This window comes from Stegostoma tigrinum, chromosome 4 (genome assembly GCF_030684315.1).
Source record: "Stegostoma tigrinum isolate sSteTig4 chromosome 4, sSteTig4.hap1, whole genome shotgun sequence".
NCBI lineage: Eukaryota > Metazoa > Chordata > Chondrichthyes > Orectolobiformes > Stegostomatidae > Stegostoma > Stegostoma tigrinum.
The window spans coordinates 109,540,743-109,567,873 of NC_081357.1; the positions used below are offsets into that span (position 1 = coordinate 109,540,743).

The window sequence follows — 27,131 nt, forward strand, 5'->3', positions numbered from 1 at the left end:
TGCCTTATAAACAGCATCTTTTTGAGTGTTGTTGGTTCTGCATTTATTCAGGCAAGTTCATCACACTCTGGATTTGTGCTTTGTAGATGGTGGACAGGCTTTGGAGAGTTAGGAGGACAGTTACTCACTGCAGGAATCCTAGTCTGTGCCCCTCTGTTGCAGCCACAATATTTATATGGTTTGTCCAGTTCAGTTGGTGGTCAACAGTAGCTTCCAGAATGTTGATAGTCATGGATACAGTGATAGTCATGGTATTGAAAATTGACTTGCAGTAAGGAGTAAGTTAGTGCATAATTTCTCGTTGCATTTTTTAAGTTGCATTGGTAGACTGGATTTAACAGTTCCCTGCCAACATATTTGAGGATGAGGGGCAAGGAGGCTTCTAAAATATGGCATGTAGTCTTTCTATTGCCTTTCCTCCCACCACAGCCCATCTGTCATAATATGGAAGTTGAAGAAGGTGTGCAGCCTGCCTGCCTATGCACCCAGAGAGGTTTTGAAGTATTCAATTAATAATCACATTCTGTCACCACACAACTTCTTTACCAGTGGCAAGAGAAGGCACAGTCCAGACATGTAGCTTAGCAGTTTTCACTGTGCAGCGTGCTGTTGGAGAATGTAGGAACAGCCATAGGCCACACAGTCTCTTCAGCCTCTTCCACCATTCAATGAAATCATGGCTGATCTATGGCCTAACTCCATGTACTTTCCTTTAGTCCATACCCATTAATACCTTTGCTTAACAAAAGAAAATCTATTTCAGATTTAAAACTAACATCTTATCCAGAATCCACTCCAATTTGTGGAAGAACCTACTGAACATCTATCCTTTGTGTGTAGAAGTGCTTCCAAACATCCAGACCTAATTTTTACACAATGCCTCCTAGTTCTAGAATCCCCAAACTGCAAAAATAGTTTATTTTTATAATCCTGAAGGCTTTGATCAGATTACCCTTTAACTTTCTAACTTCTTGACAGGCCTAATTTGTATAATCTCTCCTCCTAACATAGTCCCCAAAGTCCAGGTCCAGGAAGAAGAGGATGGGCAGGGGGAAATGTTCCTGGGATTGTTTTGAGGTCCCTTGTGCCCATCAGAGAAACCCACCCAAAGAATATGACTACATTATTAACACTCTGCCCTCAACTTCTCAAACCCAGGCCTCCAGCCCTTCGCTGGAATCTGCCAGTGAGGCCCATTGAAGACCCTGGATTCAACTTGAAGCCCAAGCTACTGTCCCTCTTCTTCGCAGTCTGGCTGTAGTTCCAGGAGTGGGTCCCTGATCAAATCTGATACTTCTGTAACTACAGATTTGCTGGCCAAAAGCTTCTACTAGAGGGTATAACAAAGTGTGAAGCTGGATGAACACAGCAGGCCAAGCAGCATCTCAGGAGCACAAAAGTTGATGTTTCAGGCATAGACCCTTCATCAGAGGCTTTGTTATCTTGAATTCTCCAGCATCTGCAGTTCCCATTATCTCTACTAGAGGGGAGTCTGTTTCACTCAATGAATGAAGGGTGTTCACAACCTGACTGCAGATTGCTTTTGTATGGATCTCCTAACTGGCTTTCTATTTGGATGGAGGAGTGCCAATGGCAATATGGCACTTCGTAAAATCACACACTATGTTTGAAGAAAAATATTCTTCCTTCATTGCAGTAATGTTGATATGTAATGAGCATTTCATTAATATTTTTAAGATTTCATTGAAAGATTGTTGGCACTTTTTTTAATTTTACGGTGTGGAATTATTTGGTTTCTGATTGTACGATTGTTACCATGAATGATATTTTTGCTCACCTTCTTAGTTTTTCGCTGCCCTACCTCAGGCCACTCTCAGGGCAACTCTAGTCATTTATGAATATCTCTCTGTACTTTGAGATCAGGTAACATGAGTGGAAAACAAGCTGAAACTCTCCTGAGCAATTGCTTTTAACTACTCGACTCAGCTTGTGCCTCCATAGATTTCACTTTAGTCTACGAGAGTGGTCAAGCATGACATTCTATTTTTGTTTTAAGTTTAAAACCATCAAGCTAATTAAGCTTACGTTCGATAACAGAGCAACGAAATGTGAAACATCTTGTGCTGTGTTTGAATTTACAGTGACCACCCTTTTGTTCAGCTCTGTAAGTGGATGTATTTAGCATAAAAACATAGGATATAGAGACAGGAGAGACCATTCAGCCTTTTGAGTCTGCTTCAACATTTAATATGATTCCTACCAATCAAATTCAATACCCTGTTTTAGCTTATGCCTCATAATTTTTGATCTTTTTAGCTCTAAGGACTATACATACCTCCTTTTGAAAGCTTTTAATGTTCTGGCCTCAATCACTTTCTGTGGTAAAGAATTCCACAGTCACCATTCCCTCAGTGAATAAATTTCTCATCATCTCAGTCCTAAATGGTCTATGCAGTATCAATAAATTGTGACCCCTGGTTCAGGACATTTTCTGTCACTGGGAATATCCTTCCTGTGTTTAGGTGGTACAATCATGGTTAAATGTTAAAGGCTTCTATGAGATCTCCCACATTCTTTTAAATTACAGTGTATTACCAGCCCAGTCTCTCTTCTAATGTCAGTGCTGCCATCTCAGAAGCAGTCTGGTAAATCTTTATTGCAGTCCGTCCATAGCCAGTGATAATGGGAACTGCAGATGCTGGAGAATCCAAGATAACAAAGTGTGGGGCTGGATGAACACAGCAGGCCAAGCAGCATCTCAGGACCACAAAAGCTGACGTTTCGGGCCTAGACCCTTCATCAAAACGTCAGCTTTTGTGCTCCTGGGATGCTGCTTGGCCTGCTGTGTTCATCCAGCCCCACACTTTGTCACCTCCATAGCCAGTGCAACCTTCCTTAGATAAGGAGACAGAAACGGCACACAGTATACCAGGCATTGTCTCACCAAGGCACTGCACAGTTGCAGCAAGACATCACTGCTTCTGTTTGTTAAATAGAATGCACAAAGATAAGTTGACCTTAATGAACAATGTTTATAATTAATGCAAGTGGGAGAGAAATTCACTTGTCCTTTCTTCATTTAAAGATGTAAAAATTTAAATGACCCACAGTTGTGCTGTTCGAATTACACTCAAACTTTAGCCTAATGCTGGATCAAGCCACTCTTAATCACTTAGAATGCCCACCTGAAACAGGTAGTCGGTTAATTTTTGTTTTCGTATCAAATCCAATGCCTACACCATTTACAGGTCCCAGTTGCAGGTGAAACACTAATAGCAAGAGCTCAGACCTTGCAAACTGTCTAGTTCTACTAGATCTTATTTTGCTTTGCCAAAATTTGTTGGAATAGGAAGAAGAATTACCATTCATCGAATTTCTACATTATGGGATGTACATTTTGGCCCTGCATGACAGTTTGCGCTAGTTAATTTAAGAAATTTGCTATCCCAGGAAAGCAAAATGGAAACAATTTCACCATTCCTTTTTCCTCTGTGTTGTGTTAAAAGGACCTATTCGGTTTAAGATAACACAGTGTGGAGCTGGAGGAACGCAGTAGGCCAGGGTCCACAATATGTTATCTCTGACCCCAGCAGTGGTGTTCCTCCAGCTCCACGCTGTGTTATCTCTGACTCCAGCATTGGCAGTTCTTACTATCTCTGGCTGCTATCCAATTTAATCTCAATTTCAAACTCTTGGTTTGTCGTCATGTACGCTACAAAATCTGAAGTGGAGATTCAGAATACCAGTGCTCACTGGATGAAAAATGCATTCCTCACCTCCTCTTTAACCCTTCTGCTAATTACTTTCAAGCTCTGTCCTGGTTATTGAACTTTCTATGGGCCCCACACTTGAGTTTGCCAGCAGCACTGAATTTACAGCCACAGTCTCTTTTTATTGCCTATAGCAGTCATCTTTTAAAATGCACATTCTGGAATTAAATGGTAAAGATGTCTGCAGTACTTCAGGTTTCTGTTATCATGACAGAGCTGCAATGTAATTAAGTGATAAAAGGCACAACAAGCAACAGCCTTAAATTTTGCTTCATCTATTTTGGTTTTCAAAATGTAAACATCATTGTGCTCATTTCCAAATTAGAAATATTTGACACAAGCTTGCAATTACATTCAGGAGAAGATGAAAAAGAAACAATATTTCAACAACTCTATTAATATAAATAGGATGGTCAACAATAAATGGTATTAGATTACTTCATGTCGAACCAAGCAAGCTTTTATGCAAATCCATGAAACTGAATAATTGCTACACGTCAACATAACTACATAACTGTATCCATATGAAAACAAATAGTGTGTCTGCCACTTAAAACAAAACAAAAATCTTATATTGAGAAAACATATAAACATATATCCACGTTTACATTATGGCAGGTGGGTGTGAATATTGCAATTTGTCTTTACTAAAGGTCAAATTATATTAAGGTCAGTACAGCGTGTATACCCTTAGGACAAAGAAATTGAAAACATTGGAATCAGTGAGATTGAAAATTATCTACTGTCAAATGCTAAGATTGCTTGTTTTTTTTTCTTTTGCCTAGGCTGAAATTGGCTTTATGTTTTGTCATTTGTTTTCAGTGACCCTTTGAGGTGAACAGCTCCTATCTCAAAGCTGCTGTTTCAATATATTATTGACTGAGCTTTGCACAATTTTGGTCTTTCTGTTAGAATTACTTGATATAGATCTTGGCTTGTGGGCAATTACCCAGATTGCAAGTGGAGTTTCTTCTCTTGGATCATTGAATCAGCTGAAGACGTACAGAAGCGACTGGGCTAAAAATAGAGATACAAAGATCCTTCTTATGTATGGATAGCTACAGGCATGTAAGAACTAATATTGGCCAAAAGTTTCAACAAGTTCTTGCTTGATGGTTAATCTAGTGATATTTATAATATATGGACTTTCCAATATTGATATAACTCACTGGAGTCGCACACAGTAGCACACGTTAAAGATTTGAAACCAAGCACTCAAAACTTCCCAATTTCTGACATCTTCAAACCTAGGGGCTCATGTAAAGCATGGACCAGTTTTCTATACTTAATAAGAGTTAGACAGTAACAGCTGTAAACCGTCAACATGTATCATGACAAGTTAAAACACTAATCTCTATTTTAAATTCTTGTCTATCCACGCCGACAGAAGAACACTTAGGGAAAAATAGGTTAATGGGCAGAGGAAAATTTGGATGCATTTCAGTGATTTCTGTTCATGGGTTGCTGAGGGGATCCTTGAGTTTTTATAGAGTCATGGAGTCACAGAATTATACAGCATGGAAATAGATCCTTCTACCTGTACCTGAACCATAAGGTTTCTCTGTTTCACAACACTACCAATGGCCTTACTTTTAATTGTATAAGTTTATGTTGGTCAGAATGTTGTTCTCAGTCATCTTTCTCTAAATGCTTCCAGGGGTTTGCAAAAGGCATAAGTTGGCTGGTTAGCTGGTAACTTGTCCCTGACTTATCAGTTAAAAATCACAGACTCCAACAACTGCTCAAGGAAAGATGAATAGATTTTGTTCACGTTTTAGATGTCTTTTGACTGCAGAGAAGAGAGAAACAGCTTCTTATGCTGGTAGAAATTAAAATACGTCACTTTATCTTGTTCCCAGCCCCAAGCTGTCATTCACTTGAGAATCAAACCTTTGGTTGGAAAACAAAAGGATTTTATCATTTGTCTATGGACTAGTGGCCAGTTAACAAAACATTTTGTTGCCACACAGCTGTAATGGTAGACAAAACCATTTGGGTCTAATTCATCTGCTACCACTTCATTTACTATACATAACTGTCAAATTATTTGCTTTTCAAAACATGCTACAATGCTTGAAAACAATTATTTTAAAACTGTTTCTCCCCATTTCAATGCACAATTTTAAAAAAAAGCATAACTAGAAAATGGGATGGAGTCTTCACAGGAAGTGGGGTGTGAGGATGTCTGGGAGTCAGTGGGTTTGTAATGGATACTAGAGGCCAACATCTCTGTGTCCGGCTTGCTGCAGTGTTCCAGTGAAGCCCGACACAAGCTGGGCGAACAACACCTCATTTTCCACCTGGGGATCCTACAGCCCTCTGGACTCAATATTGAGTTCAATAATTTTAGGGCCTAAACTCTCCCATGCCCCAGCCCCCACCCCACGCACCAGGCCTTGTAAGCACATAGCCTGCCACTACACTGCTCCTGTTGTTAGTCACTAACAGTCCCCATTAACAACTATTCACCCTCCCAGCCTGATCATTAGCAACTCCTTTGTCTGTCCAACTGTCTTTCTCTCTTTTTGGGCTCTATCCTATCGTTTACTCCCTTCCCCACCCACCTCCCTGTTTTCTGCATATAAGTTGACATTTTCCCAGCCACCATCAGTTCTGAGGAAAGGTCACAGGACCGGAAATGTTAACTCTTTTCTCCTTCACAGATGCTGCCAGACCTGCTGAGCTCTTCCAGCAACTTTGTTTTTGTTCCTGATTTACAGCATCCGCAGTTCTTTTGGTTTTTACCGGAAAATGAAGATTGGGAGCAGAATATCCAAACAAACTTATCACTTATGAAGGATTAAATCATCAAAAAGGAAAAGGAGCTAGGGTCCTGCTTTTAATAAAGGAGAAGATCAGTATGCTATTGAAAGAGGATCTTGAATGTAAATTCAAGTTTAAAGATCAGTCACAAAACAGCAAGAACCTACAAAAATTGGTACGAGCTGTTATAAGCCACCAAACAATCATAGTAATTTTGGACAGAGGGCAAATCAGGAAATTAGAGACGAATGTAATATAGCTAATACAGTTATAATGGGAAAGTTGAATTTGTTCATGCACTGTGTAAAGCTAAACAACAAAAATATTCAAAGGATGAATTCCTAGAGTATACATGACTTGTGTCAGGAGTAGTGTATTGAAGAACCCATTATGGATTGATCTACTTTATATTTTGCATTATGCAGTGAAAAATAATAATTATTAATCTTGAATTTAAGGTGCCTTAGGGAAATAGTGATTACGATATGATAGAATTTCACATGATGCTTGTGTCAGATAGAGTTCATTTTGAAACTAGGGTGCTATATCTGGGAAGCTATGACAATATAAAAGACAAGTTGACTGTGGTGGAATGGGAAAATACAAAGACCAAAGAACTGAACAGCATAGAAATAGGTCCTTTGAGCCACAAGACTACACTGACATGTAATGCCTTTCTAAACTAAAAGCCTTTTGATTCCACGTAAGTAATACCCCTCTATTTCCTGCCTACTCATGTATCTGTCAAGATGTCTCTTAAATCTTGCTATCATATTCACTTCCACCACTTGCTCTGGCAGCATGTTCTTTGTACTTTCTACCCCCTGTCAACAAATTGGCTGTCAACTTAAAACTAAGTTGCCTCGTACTTAACATTTAAACCCTGGGAAAAAGACATTGTCTTTCCAAGCTGTCCATGCGTCGCATAATTTTGTAAATTTCTACCATGTCGTCCTCACCCCCCCCCCACCTCTTTCTCCGATGTTCATGTGACAAAAAACCAAGTTTGCCCAATCTCCTCCCACAGTTGATACACACTCCAAGGCAAACAGCATTCTAGTAAACCATTTCTATACCCTTTCTAAAGCTTCCACATCTTTCTGGTAGTGTGGCAACCAAAACTGCACACAATATTCCAAACATGACTGAACTGAAGTTCTGTACAGCTACAACATGGCTTACCAATTAAGTAATACTCAATTAAAGGCAATGCTCAATGCCACGATTGATGAAAGCAAACATGCTGTATGCCTTTACCTTACCCACTTGTGTTGCTACTTTCAGGGAATTTTGGACCAGTATGCATAAATCCTTCTGTATGTTGATGCTCCTAAGGGTTCTGCCATTTAATCTATACTTCCCTCATACATTAGATCTTCTAAAATGCATCACCTCACATTTGTCAAAATTAAATTCCATCTGCAATTTCTTCACTCAAGTCTCCAGCCTATCTGTATCCTGTTGTATTCTCTGGCAATCTTCCTCACTATCTGCAACTCTCCAAATCTCTGAATCATTTGAAAGTTTCACTAATTAGGCCATCTACATTTTCCTCCAGATTATTTATATACATTCTGTGGAATTCCCTCCCTAATAGCGTTGTGGGTCAGTCCACAGCAGGTGGAATGCAGTGGTTCAAGAAGGCAGCTCAGCACCACCTTCACAAGGGCAGCTAGAGATGGGCAAGAAATGCTGGCCAGCCAGCGACGCTCACATCCCACTAATGAATCAGAAAAAAAAGTTACGAGGAACAGGGGTCCAGCACTAATCCCTGCGGAACAGCACAGTCATTGATATCCAGTCAGTAAAACACCCTTCCACCACTACTCCTGTCTTCTGTGACTAAGCCAGTTCTGTTTCCACGCAGTAAAAGTTTTGAATGGAGACAAACATTTAATGAAATGTTGCATGTTCAGCAACAGATTTGTTTAAAACACAAATACCCAATTGGTTTGTTGAATTAATCATGGCAAACAGAAAAGTTAAATATTAAATTAGATAAAAGAAAATAGCTTATAAGGATACCAGGAAAATGCTAACCTGAGGATTGGGAGCAATGTGTAATCCAGCAAGGGATGATCAAGAAATGTCTAAAGAGATGGAAAAGTGTTAATGAACACAGATTAATGAGAAACATAAAGATGGAAGGTAAAGGCTTCTTTGAGGTATAATGGAACTGCTAGGATGAATAGGGCCCATCACAGATAGAAGCAGATTAATCTACAGTGGCAAACAGGAAAATGGTGGAGAAGCTAAATCTCAAAGTTTTTTTGTGAGTCACATTGGGTACTGTGATTCTTGCCACATGACTTAACAGGCTTTCTTGTCGTATCTTTAATAAAATTTGCTCTGTTAATCGACATACGAGCCCCTGTGTGAGGTCAGGTCCAGTTTTCACACTACCTTACATGGGCCATTCCTGCAGCAGCTCACTGTGACCCATAAGAGACCGGCATCCTTGGTGCCAGCGCTGTATGTAAAAGACTATTGTACACCCAGACAAACTTTGTCAGTCCGGAGCTGTACTACATGGTTCCTGACAATTGCACCAGGCATGGCAGATGAGAAAATCAGCACCGTCCTTTGTGGGCAGAGGTCCTGCTGGATTGGCTGGCACACATACAAAACTTTCTCCACTTCCAGGTCTAGCAGTGTAAGCCACAACACCATGCCATACCATCATGGTTCTATGTTGCCAGTCAGGTTAGAACAGGCTCAGCTATTAGGGGGAATTCTCAGCACTTTAAGAACATCAATGTCCCTTCCACTCTGCCAGCATAAGAACCATCATCTTCTCTCCAATACCTCACACTCACACTACCTCTGTTACCACTCCCACCTCCCACAGAGGTTCAAGCTCCACTACTCTCACTATTACCTGTAACATCTTTCCCATTCACTGTCATCCACACCAGCCCCTGACACCACTAACAGTAATAGTTCTGTCACACACTTTCATCTCCAACATTGATATTGGGAACTGCAGGTGCTGGAGAATCCAAGATAACAAAGTGTGAAGCTGGATGAACACAATTAACACAATGAACCACCTCCTTGACCTGCCCGTCTTCCCTGGACAGACCTATCCGCCCCCTACTTCCCCACTTATACTCTCCTCTCCACCTATCTTCTTTTCTCTCCATCTTCGGCCCGCATCCCCCTCTCTCCCTATTTATTCCAGAACCCTCTCCCCATCCCCCTCTCTGATGAAGGGTCTCAGCCCGAAACGTCAGCTTTTGTGCTCCTGATATGCTGCTTGGCCTGCTGTGTTCATCCAGCTTCACACTTTGTTATCTTCATCTCCAATATTACCTGATTCTTTCATTAGAAGAACAACACAACCCATGATGGGTGTTGTGTTACTGTCCCTCGATTCCTCACTCCTTGTGAGGAAAGAATTCCAACTTTGACCACCCAGAGAAGGCTCTGGATTGGTAGTGAGCTATGCCCTTGATTTACTGTGTCAGATCCCATTCACAAATGTCATCTGCCTTGATTCAACTGAGACTTGTTGATAACAGTGGAAAGCTACCAGGCTTTGAGCCTGCTTAAATGGCATAGGTAAGGCAGTATTAACATTAGCGTAGTATCTCAGGCTGAGGATAAATGTGCAAAAGTGTAAGGTAATGCAGTGCAGGGAGTCTGTGAACACCCAGGTAGACTTAGAGTGAGAGTGCATTATGATAGTGAATAAAGAACCTGGAGATACAGCCAGTTTCAGTTCATGAGCTGGGTGTATGTTCCTGAGCTCAAAGTGTCCTTGTTGCAGTTTTACAATGTTAGTTGTCAATTACAGTCAGAGTTGCATTAGTGAAATGCAGAAAAGTCCTGTCAATGAATCAGAGATCAGAGATCATAGATCATAGAAAACCTAAATTATGGAAACAGGCCCTTCAGCCCAACAAGTCCACACTGACCTGGCAATTTAGCATGGCCAGTACACCTAGCCTGCACATGAGAGCACACATGGCACACATGGATGTGCCATGAGGGCACATAGAGGCTGGTACCATATCTGATGCCAATGTCTGTTATTAAGGGGTGCATGAGGCCAGTGCCCATAGAGCATGCCCAATGGTGCTTGATGATCAATGTCAAGAGCAAGTAGCAAATTGAGCCCACTGTTGTTTCTATGTTGAATTTTCCTAGTGGCTTGTTTGTATAGCAAGTTTTGTTCGGTGGAATTTGGCTGTTAACAAGTGTCACTTGTGAACTCACCACTGCCTGCTGAGAACCTCCTCACACTACTTGAGAAAAGCAACAAGATGCGGCGAGATGGTATTGACATCAAGATGGGCCTTACTGAAGATCTGCCCCAATTCTGCTATTCATCTCACCGTATCTCAGAGTGTTCACAGCTTACTAAGACACTGGCACTTGTCTCTGTCTTCACGGAAGGAGATGCAGAGAATTTCCCAGAAATGTTAGGTATCCAAGGGTGTTGTGATACTGAGGAGCAATTTGAGGATTTGAACTTAAAAGTATTAATTGGACTGAATGTTGATAAATTTCCTGGAAAATTCAGCTGCAACTCAGAATGTTGAAGGAGGTGGTTGTAACGGGATCCAGGACAAGGGGGTACATCGAATCCCAATAGCAATAGTTTGTGACCTTAGGGGAGCCATTGGGCTCAGGTCAGAGGCCCAGACTGGGAGCAGAAATTGGAGCCATGATTTCTGTCTGTGTCTCAGGGTTATAGAGATCATGTAAGCATTGGCCATCTGAAATTAGAATTATATAATCTTTACCAACTGAAGAACATCAAGTCTGTCAAATTCCATTCAGTGGATTTACCAAGGTCTGTCCACTTTCACAGCATATTTCTTCACCTTTACATCTCAACCCTGCTGCCTACCTTTCTTTAGTAAGTACAAGGGCATTGTGACAGTAGCTGTCTTTCAGATGTGTTTTATTGCAAACAATTGCAGAAGTGAAACAGAACATAAGCTAGATAGTGAGATACAGAGTACTGGTGCTATTCACAGTGGTACTAGATGATGTGAACCAGAAGGCCGGAGATGTTATCCTGTGATTATCGTTAATACTTTGCTTTCAGCTGAGGCAGTCGCAATATACCTGGATAGCTAAGGGAGAAAGGATTAAGGTTCCTGCTAGCAACCAATAAGTGATCCTTTCTAGAAGCGGTTATGTACATCTTAGGTGAACACAACAGTAACTGCAACTTTGACACTTTCATTGCCAATAGCTTCTCACTCTCTGAGTTCAGGTGTGGAGAAAAGCACTCAGCTTAGACAGCCAGTGATGGCAATACCTAGACTATTATACTCCACTTTCACTAGGCATTTTAGGAAGAAGGGAGAGTCAACCGGATAATTTCCAAATCACGTGAAGAAAGAGAATGAACAGAAGTCATGGTTTATTAGTACAATTATTATAAAATAATTCAAAAACAAAACTGCTTTTGTTTTCCAGACTAAGACTGGTATAGCACGTCTTTTTGATGAGGAGTTTGAGAATGCCTATGACATCCGATTAAAGCTATCGAAAGACATCATAACAATTCAAAAGCAGGATGTCGTTTGTGTCAGTGGAAGTGATTCTGATTCAAATGTAAGTAATTTATTTCAAAGCAAAATGTTTTGAATCTATGCATCTCAAATAGACTAAATATGGGGGAAGGACTGAATTGATTGTTTATGTGACAACCCTTCCCCTCTGTGATCTGGTTTAAAACCATTCCAGACTTTCTCCCAAAATTTGCCAGTCTCTATCTGCTGCCTATAAGGACTTGTATGAAAGAAATTAAACCATGTTAAATCAGTTCTGGTGAACATAGAATAATGTTAATGAGCACTAAAATTCAATCCCACCAGGAGGAAATGCATAATAAATGGAGCAAAGAAACTGAAAGCTTCAAAATGGCAAAACAGATGCTGTATTTATTTTCTGAGGTTCAGGGCAGAGCAGTGAGAGATTTGCTGCATAAATGGCCATCTGGACCTGATCTTGGGGTGCTACCTGCTGATAATGATTGCCTAAAATTTGACAAGATCAGGTCTCCCCCAGTATCATCCCTCACTTGACAGTAATACTCATTCAAAAGGAATCATGGTTCATGGCCTGAAGAATTCTCTGCTTTCAGAATGCATATGTTCTGGACATTTTTCCATCTGTTTTTCTTAGTCTGAACAAAATTATCATGAAAAATGAAAAATTCAGCTCCATGTTAAAGAATCAAGTTGGATAAGTGTGTCTAAAGATCATAAACCTGATTAATATGGTAAATGAACAATTCGAGTTGAAATTGATGAGTTATAAGTTTACATCTGGGACAGATATTTGCAATCCATTATAAGTAACAAAATTGTAGACACAATTATGCAAGGTTTGTCGAGAATTTCACCACTAGTGGTGAACAAATGAAGCCTCTCCTACTTGGAGCTAATTTAAAGAGATTAGATTACCTTGAATCATTTTCTTTTGTAAGAAAACGAATGGTGATGCTAGTCTTATTCTGTCAAATGTATTGGTTAAATCGTAATTAGTAGAATGTTTCATTCCTGAATAAATAACATGCAAAGTTGATTGTCTCTTGGACCAGTTGATCATCAAACAGTTGGCCAACTTTGGCCTGTACCTGTTGTGATCTGCTCTAGAGTTTGACCTCAAACAGAAACCTGAATTGTACCCCCTCATTAATCAATTCTTCTTGCTTGAAGGGTAGTAGAGAGTGTGACTTGGAATTATTTGTTTTAAATCATGTTCAGCAGCTCCCACAACATCCTCTGTTTCCTACAGGTTAATTACCTGTAGGAAAAGATTAGTGTGCTTGTCATGTAACGGAAAAATTAACAACTGCAAAAGGAAAGAAAATATTCACCTTTGATTACGTAGATTAATTGAGAAAATTAGAATCTATCTATAGACATAGGACTGAGACTTACCATATTTTGGCAAGTGTCATTTTCATTGAGTTTCTGTCCATGAGGTCCAGCAAGTTTTATCATGGTACTGCCCCAAACTTGACTCATTAACTTGTTACTACACCCTTATGGTGTTCCCCTTGTCCAATGCTAATTCAATTCTCTCACTTGTTGTGACCAGAAGTACTTGCCATTGTGAGATATCCTGAGGTATATCAGCATTCCAAACACCAACACCATCGTGGAACTGTAGTATTATACCAGTCTAGCTTTGTGCATTCAGAGTTGTCCTTCCCCATGCACTTAGTAGCACAGCTGACGTTTGCACGGACAACTGCACATTCCTACACAAATCACTGTTTATGCACCAGGCTCCACAGTCCTTCGCCATACTCCATCTTATAACCCTGTCTAATTACTGCTATTCTTTTTCTAAATGCCCTGCATAGCTCAACATCTCATCATTGTTTAACATGCAGGAAATCCTTCAGCTACCTCAAACACTCACGTTTATTTTCAAACACCAGATGTGAACAGAAATCAAACAAACTGAAGGAGCATTTGTCGTGCAGACTACTGAGAAGCTACATGTTGAGCACCAACAATTTTAGTTAATGAAGTACATTTTTCCTAGTTAACATCTATTCTACCTGGGTGTCAGTGAAATCCTGTCTGTAGTGCCCAGTAAAGATGCACTCAATCATGCAGAATGTGATGCTCTCCTTGGTCAATATCCTTCTAGATTCCTCCTCAGAAAACTGTTCTCACTCAGCATCCATTTCATCCTCTTATTGCCTGCTCCAGGTCAGAAGAGATACCAAGTTATGTGGCACACTCAGAATGAGTGAGCAATTAAGAGGGTGTGCAAGCAAGCAACTCTGAGAGGCACCCTGAGATGTGGCCCCATGCTGAGTGTGAAATGCCCATACAGCAGTATTACAAAGGTAGTTGCCACTGCGCTTAAAAGTGTAGCTTTGAAATGCAGAAGCACACTGTAATTGGATCAGAGATGTGCTATGATGGTGTGGAGAGATTGGCACACATCAGATGCCTGTGTCTATGGACATGGAATAGGGTACAGGCAGCCACTGACCATGAAGCATGCTCTGAGACAGTGCTAGTTTCCAAGAAGGATCTGGAAAAGGAAGCAGTGAGCTGGAGTACCTGCTCTGAAATCTTGGTATCTAGGTTCTTTCTGGCCGATGGTAGAATAGGAAAGTGACTATTACTGAGGCATGACAAATATTGCCAGAGTAATAACAAGTGTGATAATGAATATTAATCCTTATTAATAGGCTGCTTGCTCCTCACGAATATGAACCTCATCTTGATATCTGGGCCTTCGTTGAAAAATGCGACTTATCCGTCCTCATGCTAAGAAAGGCTTCACTTGACATTGTGTACAATTCTCCCAAATTTTTCAGCATAGCCCAAGTCATTTGGAGCCTGGAAAGATTCCAGCCTTGGTGAGATTCAGAATCTGCTAGGTTGTTTTAAAGGCAGTATTTATCGTTAAGTTTTTCTTACTCTATAATTTAGATGGCCAGGCTTAACTAAATGTGGCTCTAACAAAGCTGATTTAGGTCTCATTGAGTAGTGAGGCATGCCAATAGCAGACAGGATCACAAAATGTATTCTACTGCTGCTGTTGTTGAAGTGAAATGTATTCCAGCAGCCCCCTTTACCTCTGTTGGCTAATGTTAGTCAAAATACCGACATGAAAACAAAACAATATTCTACATTTTTCGTTTGTTTAAATTTATCATGGAAAATGCAGCCCCTTCAGGTAAAGGAACAAGACATCATTTTACAGCCTGAGGTAATGTCATGTACGTTTTGAAGAAAAACTGGCTGAAACATGGAAGCATTTGCTGCATTTTCAGAAACTGAGATATTCTGAGTCAATCAAACAAACCAAACTATTGTAACTTCATCAACTGTACAACTGGCAGAGGTTTTCCTATTTTAGCTTAAAAGAACGTAACCATCAAAATGTCTGAACTGTTGCGACTTTTTGTGAAATTTTGACAGCCCATATGAAAGATGCATGTTCATTCAGTGATTTGGCCAAATATACTGCGTATTTCCAGCTAACAACAAAAGGCAGGTAATTTAACTTCTGTTTATGGTAAAACCACAGCACTCTAGACACCCTTGGTTACTAAAATAATTATGAGGCTTGATGAAACCAGATCTTGAAAAGGTATGTGGTTAGAGATTTGTGGCCTAACCATTTGGATTACTGCTTCAACAGCTCCCTGACTGACCTACCCGTGATCCCCAGATGATTTGCACATGACTGACAGGACTCACTGCGACTCAGTCCCCAAACTGCAGGGACATGGATCCCCGGACTGATGGTAGCCGGCCTCTGTATAGTAATCAGAAAGCTCTTTGAGTGCCTGTGGAAGTAGTCCTTTGACTGACTGCAGTCCCCTTTCACCCCGCTAAGAATTCCTCTCCTTTGACTTTCTCACTTTGCCATTTCCTCCAACCACCCACAGTGTGTTTGCTGAATAAACTGCTCGCACCTGTCGCAGGTTTGACATTGACATAGCCAGACAGAAATGTTGCCATCCCTATCTGACTGAAAAATAAGCTGTTCAATGCTCCTGTATCTCACTCTCCATAAAGAAGAATTGCAATTCAGAGACTGACAAACTGTAACTTAGCACTTGAGTGTGAGGAAAGTAATGGGAGCCACCTGTAAATCAGTGCTGAAGTTAGTAAGTATGTGCGAAGAAATCAATGAGAAGTATACAGAGGCTGGCACCCTTCAAGAAAAACAATGCAAATGAGCACGAAGGAAATGTGTTTTGAGCCATAAAATGCATCCTTTGTAGATGAACGTGTACTCTTACAAGCAAAAGTATGAAGTATGCCTGATCTTCAAAGTCAAGTGTTGAAATGCTGAAGCATCGCATGACCTGGTCAGAGGCCAAGCGTGAGGGTGGTGAGTCTGGTGGTTTCCTGATGCTGAATTGAGTGAGTGAAGAGTCGAGGAGATTGGTGGCCACAGAGTATGCAGGGACATTGTTCCGCAGAAGCAGCTGTATGATGGCTAGGGGGTGCATGCAGCAAGCTGCCGCTGCCCGATACCCACTCAGATTTACATGTTGGGAGTCTGAGCCATCCAGTTTTTTGGGGACTGAAAGGAGAACTGGACGTGGTATGTAAATAAAGTGCATTGAGCCTTTAATAAGATGTAAATGCATGGAAGGAAGGTAGTTGTCCCTAAAATGTGAGATTCTCAATTCTCTACTCATGACTCAACAGAATATTTGGACCCTGCCAGGATATGACCCTCTTTCCCCCAATCCAGACACAACCCTAGCTCTCTTCACCTGCTTTGGATATGAATTACCTTACTCCAGAAATGACACAATGGGATCCAAATCCCCCTTTTCCTACTCGGAGCCTTTCACCCATTGGGGATCTGAACAGACATCCACCCCATATTGACGCACAATTGATCTGACAACCATCCATTCTCACTGAGGGAATTCTCCCCTTTGCTTATCCTGCATATCTCCCAAACCCCTTCTGCTCAGGGCCTGATTTCCATTCCTCAATTCTGATCCAGAAGTGCTTCCATGCAATTAAATCCCAGTCCATTGGAGGCTCAGTCTACCTCTGGACACCGCCATCCCAAAGACCTAATTCACCTTCCCGTGCTGCTGAGCCTACCCTCACCCCATGACCTGACACCCACCCTCCAATGCCAGACCCATTTCATCTCGCCCACCTGACCTAACCTAACAACTGAGACTTACCTGGTTTCCTTCTAACGTCACAACCTTGCAACATATTCCCACCCACCCCCATGTCTGACCTACATGGCATCGACACATCTGGTTCCCAAATCCCTAGATCAATACCCCAAACCATTTGTCTACCTATCCACCTGACTCTTTGACACCCTACTTAGCTGGCACCCTAACCTCCTAACTATCTGGCACTCTTCTTCAGCAACCAAAATATTACACCTTATGTATTTGCATTTGATATATTGTTCATGTTTTGCAACTTTGACTAGTGTATATATTAAAAAGAATTTATGCACATACGCTTGTCAGTCAGGCCGACAAAGAAACACAAAATTCAGTTTGCAGTTAAACTTAATTTTATTAACAAAATATTCATTATTAAAACATAATGCCAATATTTCCAAAATTCCCACAAAATTTACACTCTATGTGGCTCTATCCATCTGGGAAAGGATGTTACCACTGCTTACGCTGGGCCGTTGGCATCTCCTTCCTTTTCGATGTAGGGCTGGCCCTCCTCCATGAGGGTGGATCTCAAAGTCTCGGGGGGAATCTTCTCCTGGGTCATCTAGGGGTGCTGCATGGTCTTCTGCCAAGAGGCTGACTGCAAATCTTCTCTGTGAGTCTTCACTGAGAGGTCCCTGCTATGTGTGTGTGTGTTTATCCCTGCTACACCTGACCTTCCAGAATGTTCTGTGGCTTTTGCCCAGTGGGGTCATGAACTGGGTTCAAATCATCCAATAGGGTCACACCAATACCCTTCACTGTTGCCGAGCAGGGAGGAGTAAAATGAAGAGATAACAAAGTGTGGAGCTGGATGAACACAGCAGGCCAAGCAGTGTCTTAGGAGCTCAAAAGCTGACGATTCGGGCCAAGACCCTTCATCAGAAAAGACCCTAGACCCTCTTCTGATGAGGGGTCTAGGCCTGAAATGTCAGCTTTTGTGCTCCTAAGATGCTGCTTGGCCTGCTGTGTTCATCCAGCTCCACACTTTGTTATCTTGGATTCCCCAGCATCTGTAGTTCCCATTATTTCTGATACATTTTTAACCTCACTGCGAAGCCTCTTCCAGGGATGCCTAACCTGAAGAAGTTACCTTCCTCCCTCCGGACAAACCTCAGGGGAGCTGTCTCCCACTGCACCTCACTTGTAATCTCTTCGGCCTTGAAACTGCACGACCATGTCCTGAAGCCAACCGGGTACCGCAGCCACATCACCTTCCTCAGCACCAGCCTACAGAACCAGATCATCCCCAATGGATTACAGTCCACATTCAAGCCTTCCCAATTCGGGCCCAACCGTGACCATATCTACATCCAGAGCATCAAGACTGTTTAGAAGCATTTCTCCCTGCGACTCCTGAAGCACACACTCGCAGCAATGCGCCGGCATCTCCAGGCACTGCAATCCAGCCTACCCAGCTGAAAGCCTCCCTCTCCCAGACCTGCAAAGGACCTCTCCTGTTTTTTATCCTCCGTAGGATCCACAAACTGAACATACAGTTCTACTCAGCTTTACAGGACACTAAAAACCGTAAGTACATCAAACTCACTGGTCCCTGCCACCTTAAACAGGATTCCTCCACCTCCCAAATCCCCAGCCTGACCTTGCACCTCCGCCCCAATCTACCTGCCGCCATTGGCCACGAGGCCACTGCCAGTGAACCCACCGATGACATCACATCTGACACCGCCGGGTACACCACTTCCAGGATCGCGAACGCTACCGCTGCTGTAGCCACCGCCTCCACATCCGCAACCAACACCACAAACATCACCGTCACCACTGCTGCCACCGCCTACCCTGCTCCGCCCATCGCCGACACCGCTTCGCCCGTCATGGATGCCGACTCTGCTCCGCCCACCGCTAACGCCGATGCAACTCCACCCGATGCCAATGAAACAACGCCCACCACTGACGCCAGCGGAACTCCACCCATTGCTGAGACCGATACCACTCCACCCACTGCCGACAGAACCCCGCCCACTGCCGACGCCGACATCGCTCCACCCACAGCCTCCACAGCCAGCAACCCAAGAGGAGACAGCCATACTGAGCCCTGCTGAGTCTTCACCATCCCCCCAGACCTTCCCCTGACTGAGGACGAATGGTCAGTCCTCAGTAAAGGGCTCACCTTTGTCCTCCTCTATCCACACATCAATGAATACCATTCACGTTTAGACATCATGCACTTTTTCCACCAGCTTCGCCTCCACGCTTACTTCTCTAACCGTGAGCATAACCCTCCCTCCACTGACCCCTTCACCCGCCTCCAACACAAGTCCTCCTCCTGGACACCACTCCCAGGCCTCCTACCCTCCCTCGACCTCTTCATCTCCAACTGCCATCGAGACATCAATCGCCTCAAGCTCTCTACCCCTCTCACCCACTCCAACCTCTCCCCTGCAGGACATGCAGCCCTCCGCTCCCTCCAGTCCAATCCCAACCTCACTGTAAAACCCGTAAACAAGGGAGGTGCAGTTGTAGTATGGCGCACTGACCTCTACATTGCTGAGGCCAGACGCCAACTCTCCGAGACTTCCTCCTCCCACCCCCAGATCAGGAACCCACCCCCAAGCACCAGACCATCATCTCCCAAACCATCCACAACCTCATCACCCCAGTGATCTCCCACCCACAGCCTCCAACCTCATTGTTCCCCAACTCCGCACTGCTTGCTTCTATCTCCTTCCCAAAATCCACAAACACGCCTGTCTTGGTCGACCCATTGTCTCCGCCTTCTCCTGCCCCACCGAACTCATCTCCACCTATCTGGACTCCATTTTCTCCCCCTTTGTCCAGGGACTCCCCAACTACGTCTGTGACACTACCCATGCCCTCCACCTCCTCCAGAACACCCAATTCCCTGGTCCCCAACACCTCATTTTCACCATGGATGTCCAATCCCTATACACCTGCATTCGCTGTGCAGATGGCCTAAAGGACCTCTGCTTCTTCCTGTCCCGCAGGCCCGACAAGTCCCCTTCCACCGACACCCTCATTTGCCTAGCCGAACTCGTCCGCACCCTCAACAACAAGAAAAAAGCTTTTCTGATGAAGGGTCTAGGCCTGAAACATCAGCTTTTGTGCTCCTAAAATGCTGCTTGGCCTGCTGTGTTCATCCAGCTCCACACTTTGTTATCTCGGTTTCCCCAGTATCTGCAGTTCTAATTATCTCGGGTGTACAATAAACATATTCAGTCATAGCAGGAACTGTAGGTGCTGTACAATCTGAGATGACAACGTGCAGAGCTGGATGAACACAGCAGGACAAGCAGCACCAGAGGAGCTGGAAGGCTCATGTTTCAGGCCCCGACCCTTCTTCAGAAAAAATACTCAAACAGTCAAAATGCCAGAAAATCTGATCAATGCTTCTCCGATACGTAGCCCTTGAGCTGGTTGTAACTGGTTCCCCTTGAACCTCTGTGACCTCATTCACCTTGCTTTCTACTGTTTTGCAGCTAATAGCTCTGGCTGCTGTTTAATTTAATTTGGCCAATTTTCTATCAGGCTTTATTTCTCGAGCTGTGGATCAATTTAGAATGCCCAGTTTTGGGCCTGTGGTCACTTGACCACAGATAGCACCTGCCAAAGAGGCTGTCAGGATATTTGAAGGCACCTGACCACATCTAGGTGGCTCAATGTTATGTGAGCACTGTCAGAATGGAAGGACAGCTCTGCATTTTTAAAGGGGCCCTTCTTATTATCTCCTCTCAGAACTATGGACCTCTATCATTCATAAAATAAAAGGAGATGCATGGTAATCTGCACAAGATTATCATTCAGTGGAAATTCTGGCCCAATTTTTATTTGTAAACTCTTTTGATTCAGTGAGACCTGTTTGGTCAAGCAAGAAGACAGTTAAATTTATAACACATATCCAGATCCTACCGAGAAAAAGCATGTGTACACTTTTTATAACTGTACATCAATGTTGCCATTACTGCTTTTTTTAAGCTACAATCATCAGGTTATTTTTAAACTGGACATAAATTCTCAAACTATGATGGCGGCATTAAAACTCATATCGCTGAATTATTAGGTCTTCAAGATAACTAACTTTTCAGTACTGTAGTGTATTTAGTGTAGCAATAATTTGCGAATGCCACTCTGAAAAGTGTCAATAAACGTGGAGCTGGAAAATCACAGCCAATTAGACAGCATCCAGAGAGCAGGAAGGTCAACCTTTCAAGCTGAAACCCTTCGTCGGGTTGAAGGGTCTTGCAGTGCTTACTGTCTCCAAGACTCTGAAAAGTGTATTTACATGGCTGAATGATAAAGTTTCCACTTTGGAGATTATGTGTTCCAGGCTTGTTTCCAATCCTGATTAATTGTGGTATAGCTGTGGTGAAGCAATGTTAAACCCGAACCAGTCTTTCAAATAAGACATTTAGTTTAGTCTGAGACCAGACAAATTTAATTTCACAGCCAGTAAAGTCACATATGGGTGATGTAGCTGGTTTATCAGCTGGGTCGATATGAATTAAGTTGATCACTAAATCAACAGATGTTTGATTTTCATTGAGGTGTGGAAGGATCTTCTTCCCTCTGATCCTCCGTGAACCAAAATCAATGACTATTTTGAGGGTGCAGATAATTATTGAGCAATGTTTTAAACAGGAGTGTCAATGATCCAAGCCCAATTCATTTTTTCAATTCACGTTTTGATTTAAGCAGTGTATCAAAAGATGAAAGCTTGCTCCATAAGCCTTGCAGGCCTGAATAAGGAAAGGTCTGACTTCCCAAAATCCACAAACCTGCCTGCCCTGGGCGACCCATTTTCTCAGCCTGTTCCTGCCTCACCGAACTCATCTCCACCTATCTGGACTCCATTTTCTCCCCTTTGGCCCAGGAACTCCCTACCTACGTTCGTGACGCCACCCACACCCTCCACCTCTTCTAGAACTTCCAATTCTCTGGCCCCCAACACCTCATTTTCACCATGGACGTCCAGTCCCGATACACCTGTATTCTGCATGCAGATGGCCTCAAGGCCCTCCGCTTCTTCCTGTCCCGCAGGCCTGACCAGTCCCATTCCACCGACACCATCATCTCCCTAGCCGAACTCGTCCTCACCCTCAACAACTTCTCTTTTGATTCCTCCCACTTCCTACAGACTAAGGAGGTGGCCATGGGCACCCGCATGGGCCCCAGCTATGCCTGCCTCTTAGTAAGTTGCGTGGAACAGTCCCTGTTCCGCACCTACACAGGCCCCAAACCCCACCCCTTCCTCCGTTACATTGATGACTGTATCGACGCCGCCTCTTGCTCCCCAGAAGAGCTCAAACAGTTCATCCACTTCACCAACACCTTCCACCCCAACCTTCAGTTCACCTGGGCCATCTCCAGCACATCCCTCACCTTCCTGGACCGCTCAGTCTCCATCTCAGGCAACCAGCGAGTAACTGATGTCCATTTCAAGCCCACCGACTCCCACAGCTACCTAGAATACACCTCCTCCCATTCACCCTCCTGCAAAAACTCCATCCCCTATTCACAATTCCTCCGCCTCTGCCGCATCTTCTCCCAGGATGAGGCATTCCACTCCCGCACATCCCAGATGTCCAAGTTCTTCAAGGACCGCAACTTTCCCCCCCGCAGTGGTCGAGAACGCCCTTGACCGCGTCTCCCGCATTTCCCGCAACACATCCCTCACACCCCGCCCTCGCCACAACCGCCCAAAGAGGATCCCCCTCGTTCTCACACACCACCCCACCAACCTCCAGATACAACGCATCATCCTCCGACACTTCTGCCATCTACAATCCGACCCCACCACCCAAGACACTTTTCCATCCCCACCCTTGTCTGCCTTCTGGAGAAACAACTCTCTCCATGACTCCCTTGTTCGCTCCACACTGCCCTCCAACCCCACCACACCTGACACCTTCCCCTGCAACTGCAGGAAGTGCTACACTTGCCCCCACACCTCCTCCCTCACCCCCATCCCAGGCCCCAAGATGAATTTCCATATGAAGTAGAGGTTCACCTGCACATCTGCCAATGTGGTATACTGCATCCACTGTACCCGGTGTGGCTTCCTCTACATTGGGGAAACCAAGCGGAGGCTTGGGGACCGCTTTGCAGAACACCTCCGCTCGGTTCGCAATAAACAACTGCACCTCCCAGTCACAAACCATTTTAACTCCCCCTCCCATTCTTTAGATGACATGTCCTTGATAGGCCTCCTGCAGTGCCACAATGATGCCATCCGAAGGTTGCAGGAACAGCAACTCATATTCCGCTTGGGAACCCTGCAGCCCAATGGTATCAATGTGGACTTCACTAGCTTCAAAATCTCCCCTTCCCCCACCGCATCCCTAAACCAGCCCAGTTCGTCCCCTCACCCCACTGCATCACACAACCAGCCCTGCTCATCCCCTCCCCCCACTGCATCCCAAAACCAGCCCAGCCTGTCTCTGCCTCCCTAACCTGTTCTTCCTCTCACCCATCCCTTCCTCCCACCTCAAGCTGCACCTCCATATCCTACCCACTAACCTCATCCCACCTCCTTGACCTGTCCGTCTTCCCTGCACTGACCTATCCCCTCCCTACCTCCCCACCTATACTCTCCTCTCCACCTATCTTCTTTTCTCTCCAGCTTCGGTCCGCCTCCCCATCTCTCCCTATTTCCTCCAGAACCCTCACCCCATCCCCCTCTCTGATGAAGGCTCCAGGCCCAAAATGTCAGCTTTTGTGCTCCTGAGATGCTGCTGGGCCTGCTGTGTTCATCCAGCCTAACATTTTGTTTTCTTGGATTCTCCAGCATCTGCAGTTCCCATTATCACTGACTGTATGGCCCACTTTGAGGAGAGAGAGAGCCATGACCAGCAACTAAATATTCATTTCAGGACTCCAGGGTTGCATGTCTATATTTTTTTGAAGACCCAAGCAAAATGGTGATCTTGCGATTGGACAGTACATACTTTTTGGGTGATATCATCTCATTTCAACCGTACAGCTCAAAATCACCACCCACCCACAGCTTTCAATGTTTTATTTTTCAATGTTTTGCTGATAAAATGTTGGTAAACCACTGAAACAACTCCAAATTATCAGATCAGCAGTCTACTAGCACTGGTAAGATATTTCTTGTTTGCATAATGTCATACCATGAACTGCATGCTGACATATCCAGAAGAGTAAACATTCTTATTCAATGCACCAGAGAAAATAATAAATGCAGGAAAAAATAGACTGTAGTAATTACAAAGGAAGAAGGAAACAGAAAAACGAGAAAATGGTTCCAAGGAACAACTTGCACCTTTTACTGAAGGATAATCTCCAAAGGTACTTTGCAAAAGGATGTCAATATAAATTGAAAAAGGAATTGGTGGCGGGAATAGGCAGGCTCACAATAAACCTGGTTTAATAACCAGGCCAATATGAATTGTAATTATTATTGTCGGCAGAAGTTTCACTTTAAGGAAAATCAGAATAAAAAGAAATAGAGAACAATAGACAAAGCAGCTGCCAGGAAAAAGAAGGAACTAAATGTTTCCATGGAATTTTAAAATTAAGGGAAACAGCAATATTACTGCCAATTATAATTTTTAAAACTATGAATGCAATATTTTTGAGAATAATTACAGTTTCATAATTAGTTTGACATTTATTCAATACCTCTTCTTCAATCTATATGCACATTAACATGCTATCCACAGCTGTAGAAGGGAGCTATTGCCACAAAGAACATATAATATTATTCATATTTTGGTCATATTTCAGCTTTAATGCAATAGAATAATTTTATGAAGGCATTAAGAGAACTTGAATGTTGGCGTTCTTCAGTGTGGTATTTCTGTCTAAAAATGTCACTTCAATCCCCTCAGCTGGTAATTACACTGACAGATGTCGATTGTTATTGGTGTGTCTGTAACTTATGTATTTCAATCAATGTGAGGAATTGAGAGTCATTGAAATGGGAAAGCATGTGTAAGTTATACCAATGCAATTTTCATCCTTTGAGACAGATAAAGATCTGCTTGCAGAAACAAAGGGCTGAATTTCCTGAGTTGCTCTTTAACTTAGGTCGCCCAATTGTGGTAGTTCTCTGCCAGTTTCGTTAATGTGCATTTTACACCAAACTCACCTGCATACAGTGCTAACTTGATCAATTTACCAAAAATAAGTGCACGCCAGTATAAAACTAGCATGAATACTCCACTTCTAACTGGGGAAACACTGAGCAGGGTTTTTTGTTGTTTTTTGCCACACCTCGCTCTCAGAATCACTTGTCCCTCTTATCTTTACAGAGATGTTCTGTTTGGGGAAGGGACAGTGGTAACATTCCAGTTGCTTCTTCCTTCTCACTGCTTGAAGGGAAATGATTAGCCAAAATATTTCAGCTTGCAGCAAATTTGACTGCAGCTTGATTGTCACAGATAGAATTCCTTTTCTTTTTAACTATCAAACTGGAGTGATCTGAAATATGCAGTAAAGAATTCACTTCAGCTGGGAGAGCCTGCATTTTCTGGCCTTTACATTATTCCTATTTTAGGGAGGCAATGGCCTAGTGGTATTATTGCAGACTGTTAATCCAGAAACCCAGGTAACAGTCTGGGGAACTGAGTTCAAATCCCACTACAACAGATGGTGGAATTTGAGTTCAATAAAAATCTGGAATTTAAAGTCAAATAATGATTATGAATCCATTGTCAATTATTTGCTAAAGTCCATTTAGGGAAGGAAACTGCCATCCTTACCTGGTTTGGACCACATCTAACTCCAGACCCACAGCAATGCTTTTGACCCTGAGATGGGCAATAAATTATGGCCTAGCCAGCGATACCCTTATCCTGTGAACAAATGAAAATAATGGAATCCATTGACATGGAGTTGGGGCTATGTAAGTAATTGATAATATAAATTAAATGACACAATTTCAAAGTGGGAGTAGGAAATGTTATACCAGGTGGTTTATCTATGTAAAGTTATGCAAGTGCTGGAATGGTTGAGGAGGCTGTTTAATTATCACATGGATTCATCACCTTTAAATATACAGACACAGAATTGATTTTTGTTTCAATGGGATACAGATCCAATGATTTTAAAACCTTTCATGTATGAATTAGAGGCATCTCCCTAAGCAAACACACAGCAGCCATCAATCATATAAACAAAAGCAGGGGGCAGATCCATTTGAGCAACAGGGCATTCAGGGCATCATTGACCCCCACCATCAGCGCCCAGGGTTCAGGGCTCAGGTACCGTTCTTAGGCATCACTCAGGCAAACATCTACCCTTTACAGGCCAGCAGCATCATTTTTGAAGACCAAACAATTTTGGACTTTGGAACATGCTCTCAGGTTCTCACCACTTGCCCCCATCTCAAATCTCAGAGAGAGCTGCCACCTTCTCACCACTTGTTCCCTCTTTGGGTTTCAGAAACTGCTGCCACCCTTGAAAATACTGAGAGATATCTCAGAAGAAACAACATCGGGTCCTACAGTTCAGTGATGTCTCCTTGGTTCTTCATCCGAGAATGATGTGAGGTGTTGTTTCCCATTGATGGCACTAGGAGAACCTTCCCCTGACCAAGGCTGTCTGGACAGTGATCACAGTGGAGGTTAGCAGCTATGGGGCCCAAAAGTAAAATTGGATCCAGTCCTGAAAATGTGCTAATGATCTCCAATGCTCCATCATGTTAAGAAGAACAGTAGTATTTCAGCAAAGTGGCTGCTGTGAGGTCATCAAGCAATCTATGCATACTGTGTAAGATGCTTGTCTTCCAAATGTCTCAGTGCTAGACATACCATAAGGCTTGAATGAATGGCAGATAGTTTACCCAGACAAACCTGTGTAAGTTGCAGGATTGTGCATATGCAAAGCATTTATTCATGGGTGGTCATTACCTCCTACAGGGCTGAATGCATTGAAGCGGTTAGCTATCCAGTGTCAATTCTTCCATCCATCTGCAGGATGAAATAGCACCAGATTAGCAGAATGATTGAGGAAGTGAGGAGGAGACCCAGACAACAGAATAT

The 27,131-nt window shown here is 43.1% G+C and overlaps 1 protein-coding gene across 1 annotated transcript in view; it reads left to right on the forward strand.

Annotated features, from left to right (window-relative positions):
• Positions 1–27,131, forward strand: part of sntg2 (syntrophin, gamma 2) — a 261,510-nt gene that overhangs the window by 23,224 nt on the left and 211,155 nt on the right. Inside the window, exon 2 of the mRNA XM_059645706.1 lies at positions 11,928–12,065. Coding sequence (XP_059501689.1) covers positions 11,928–12,065 — 138 coding nt within the window. The remainder of the gene's footprint in view (positions 1–11,927; positions 12,066–27,131) is intronic.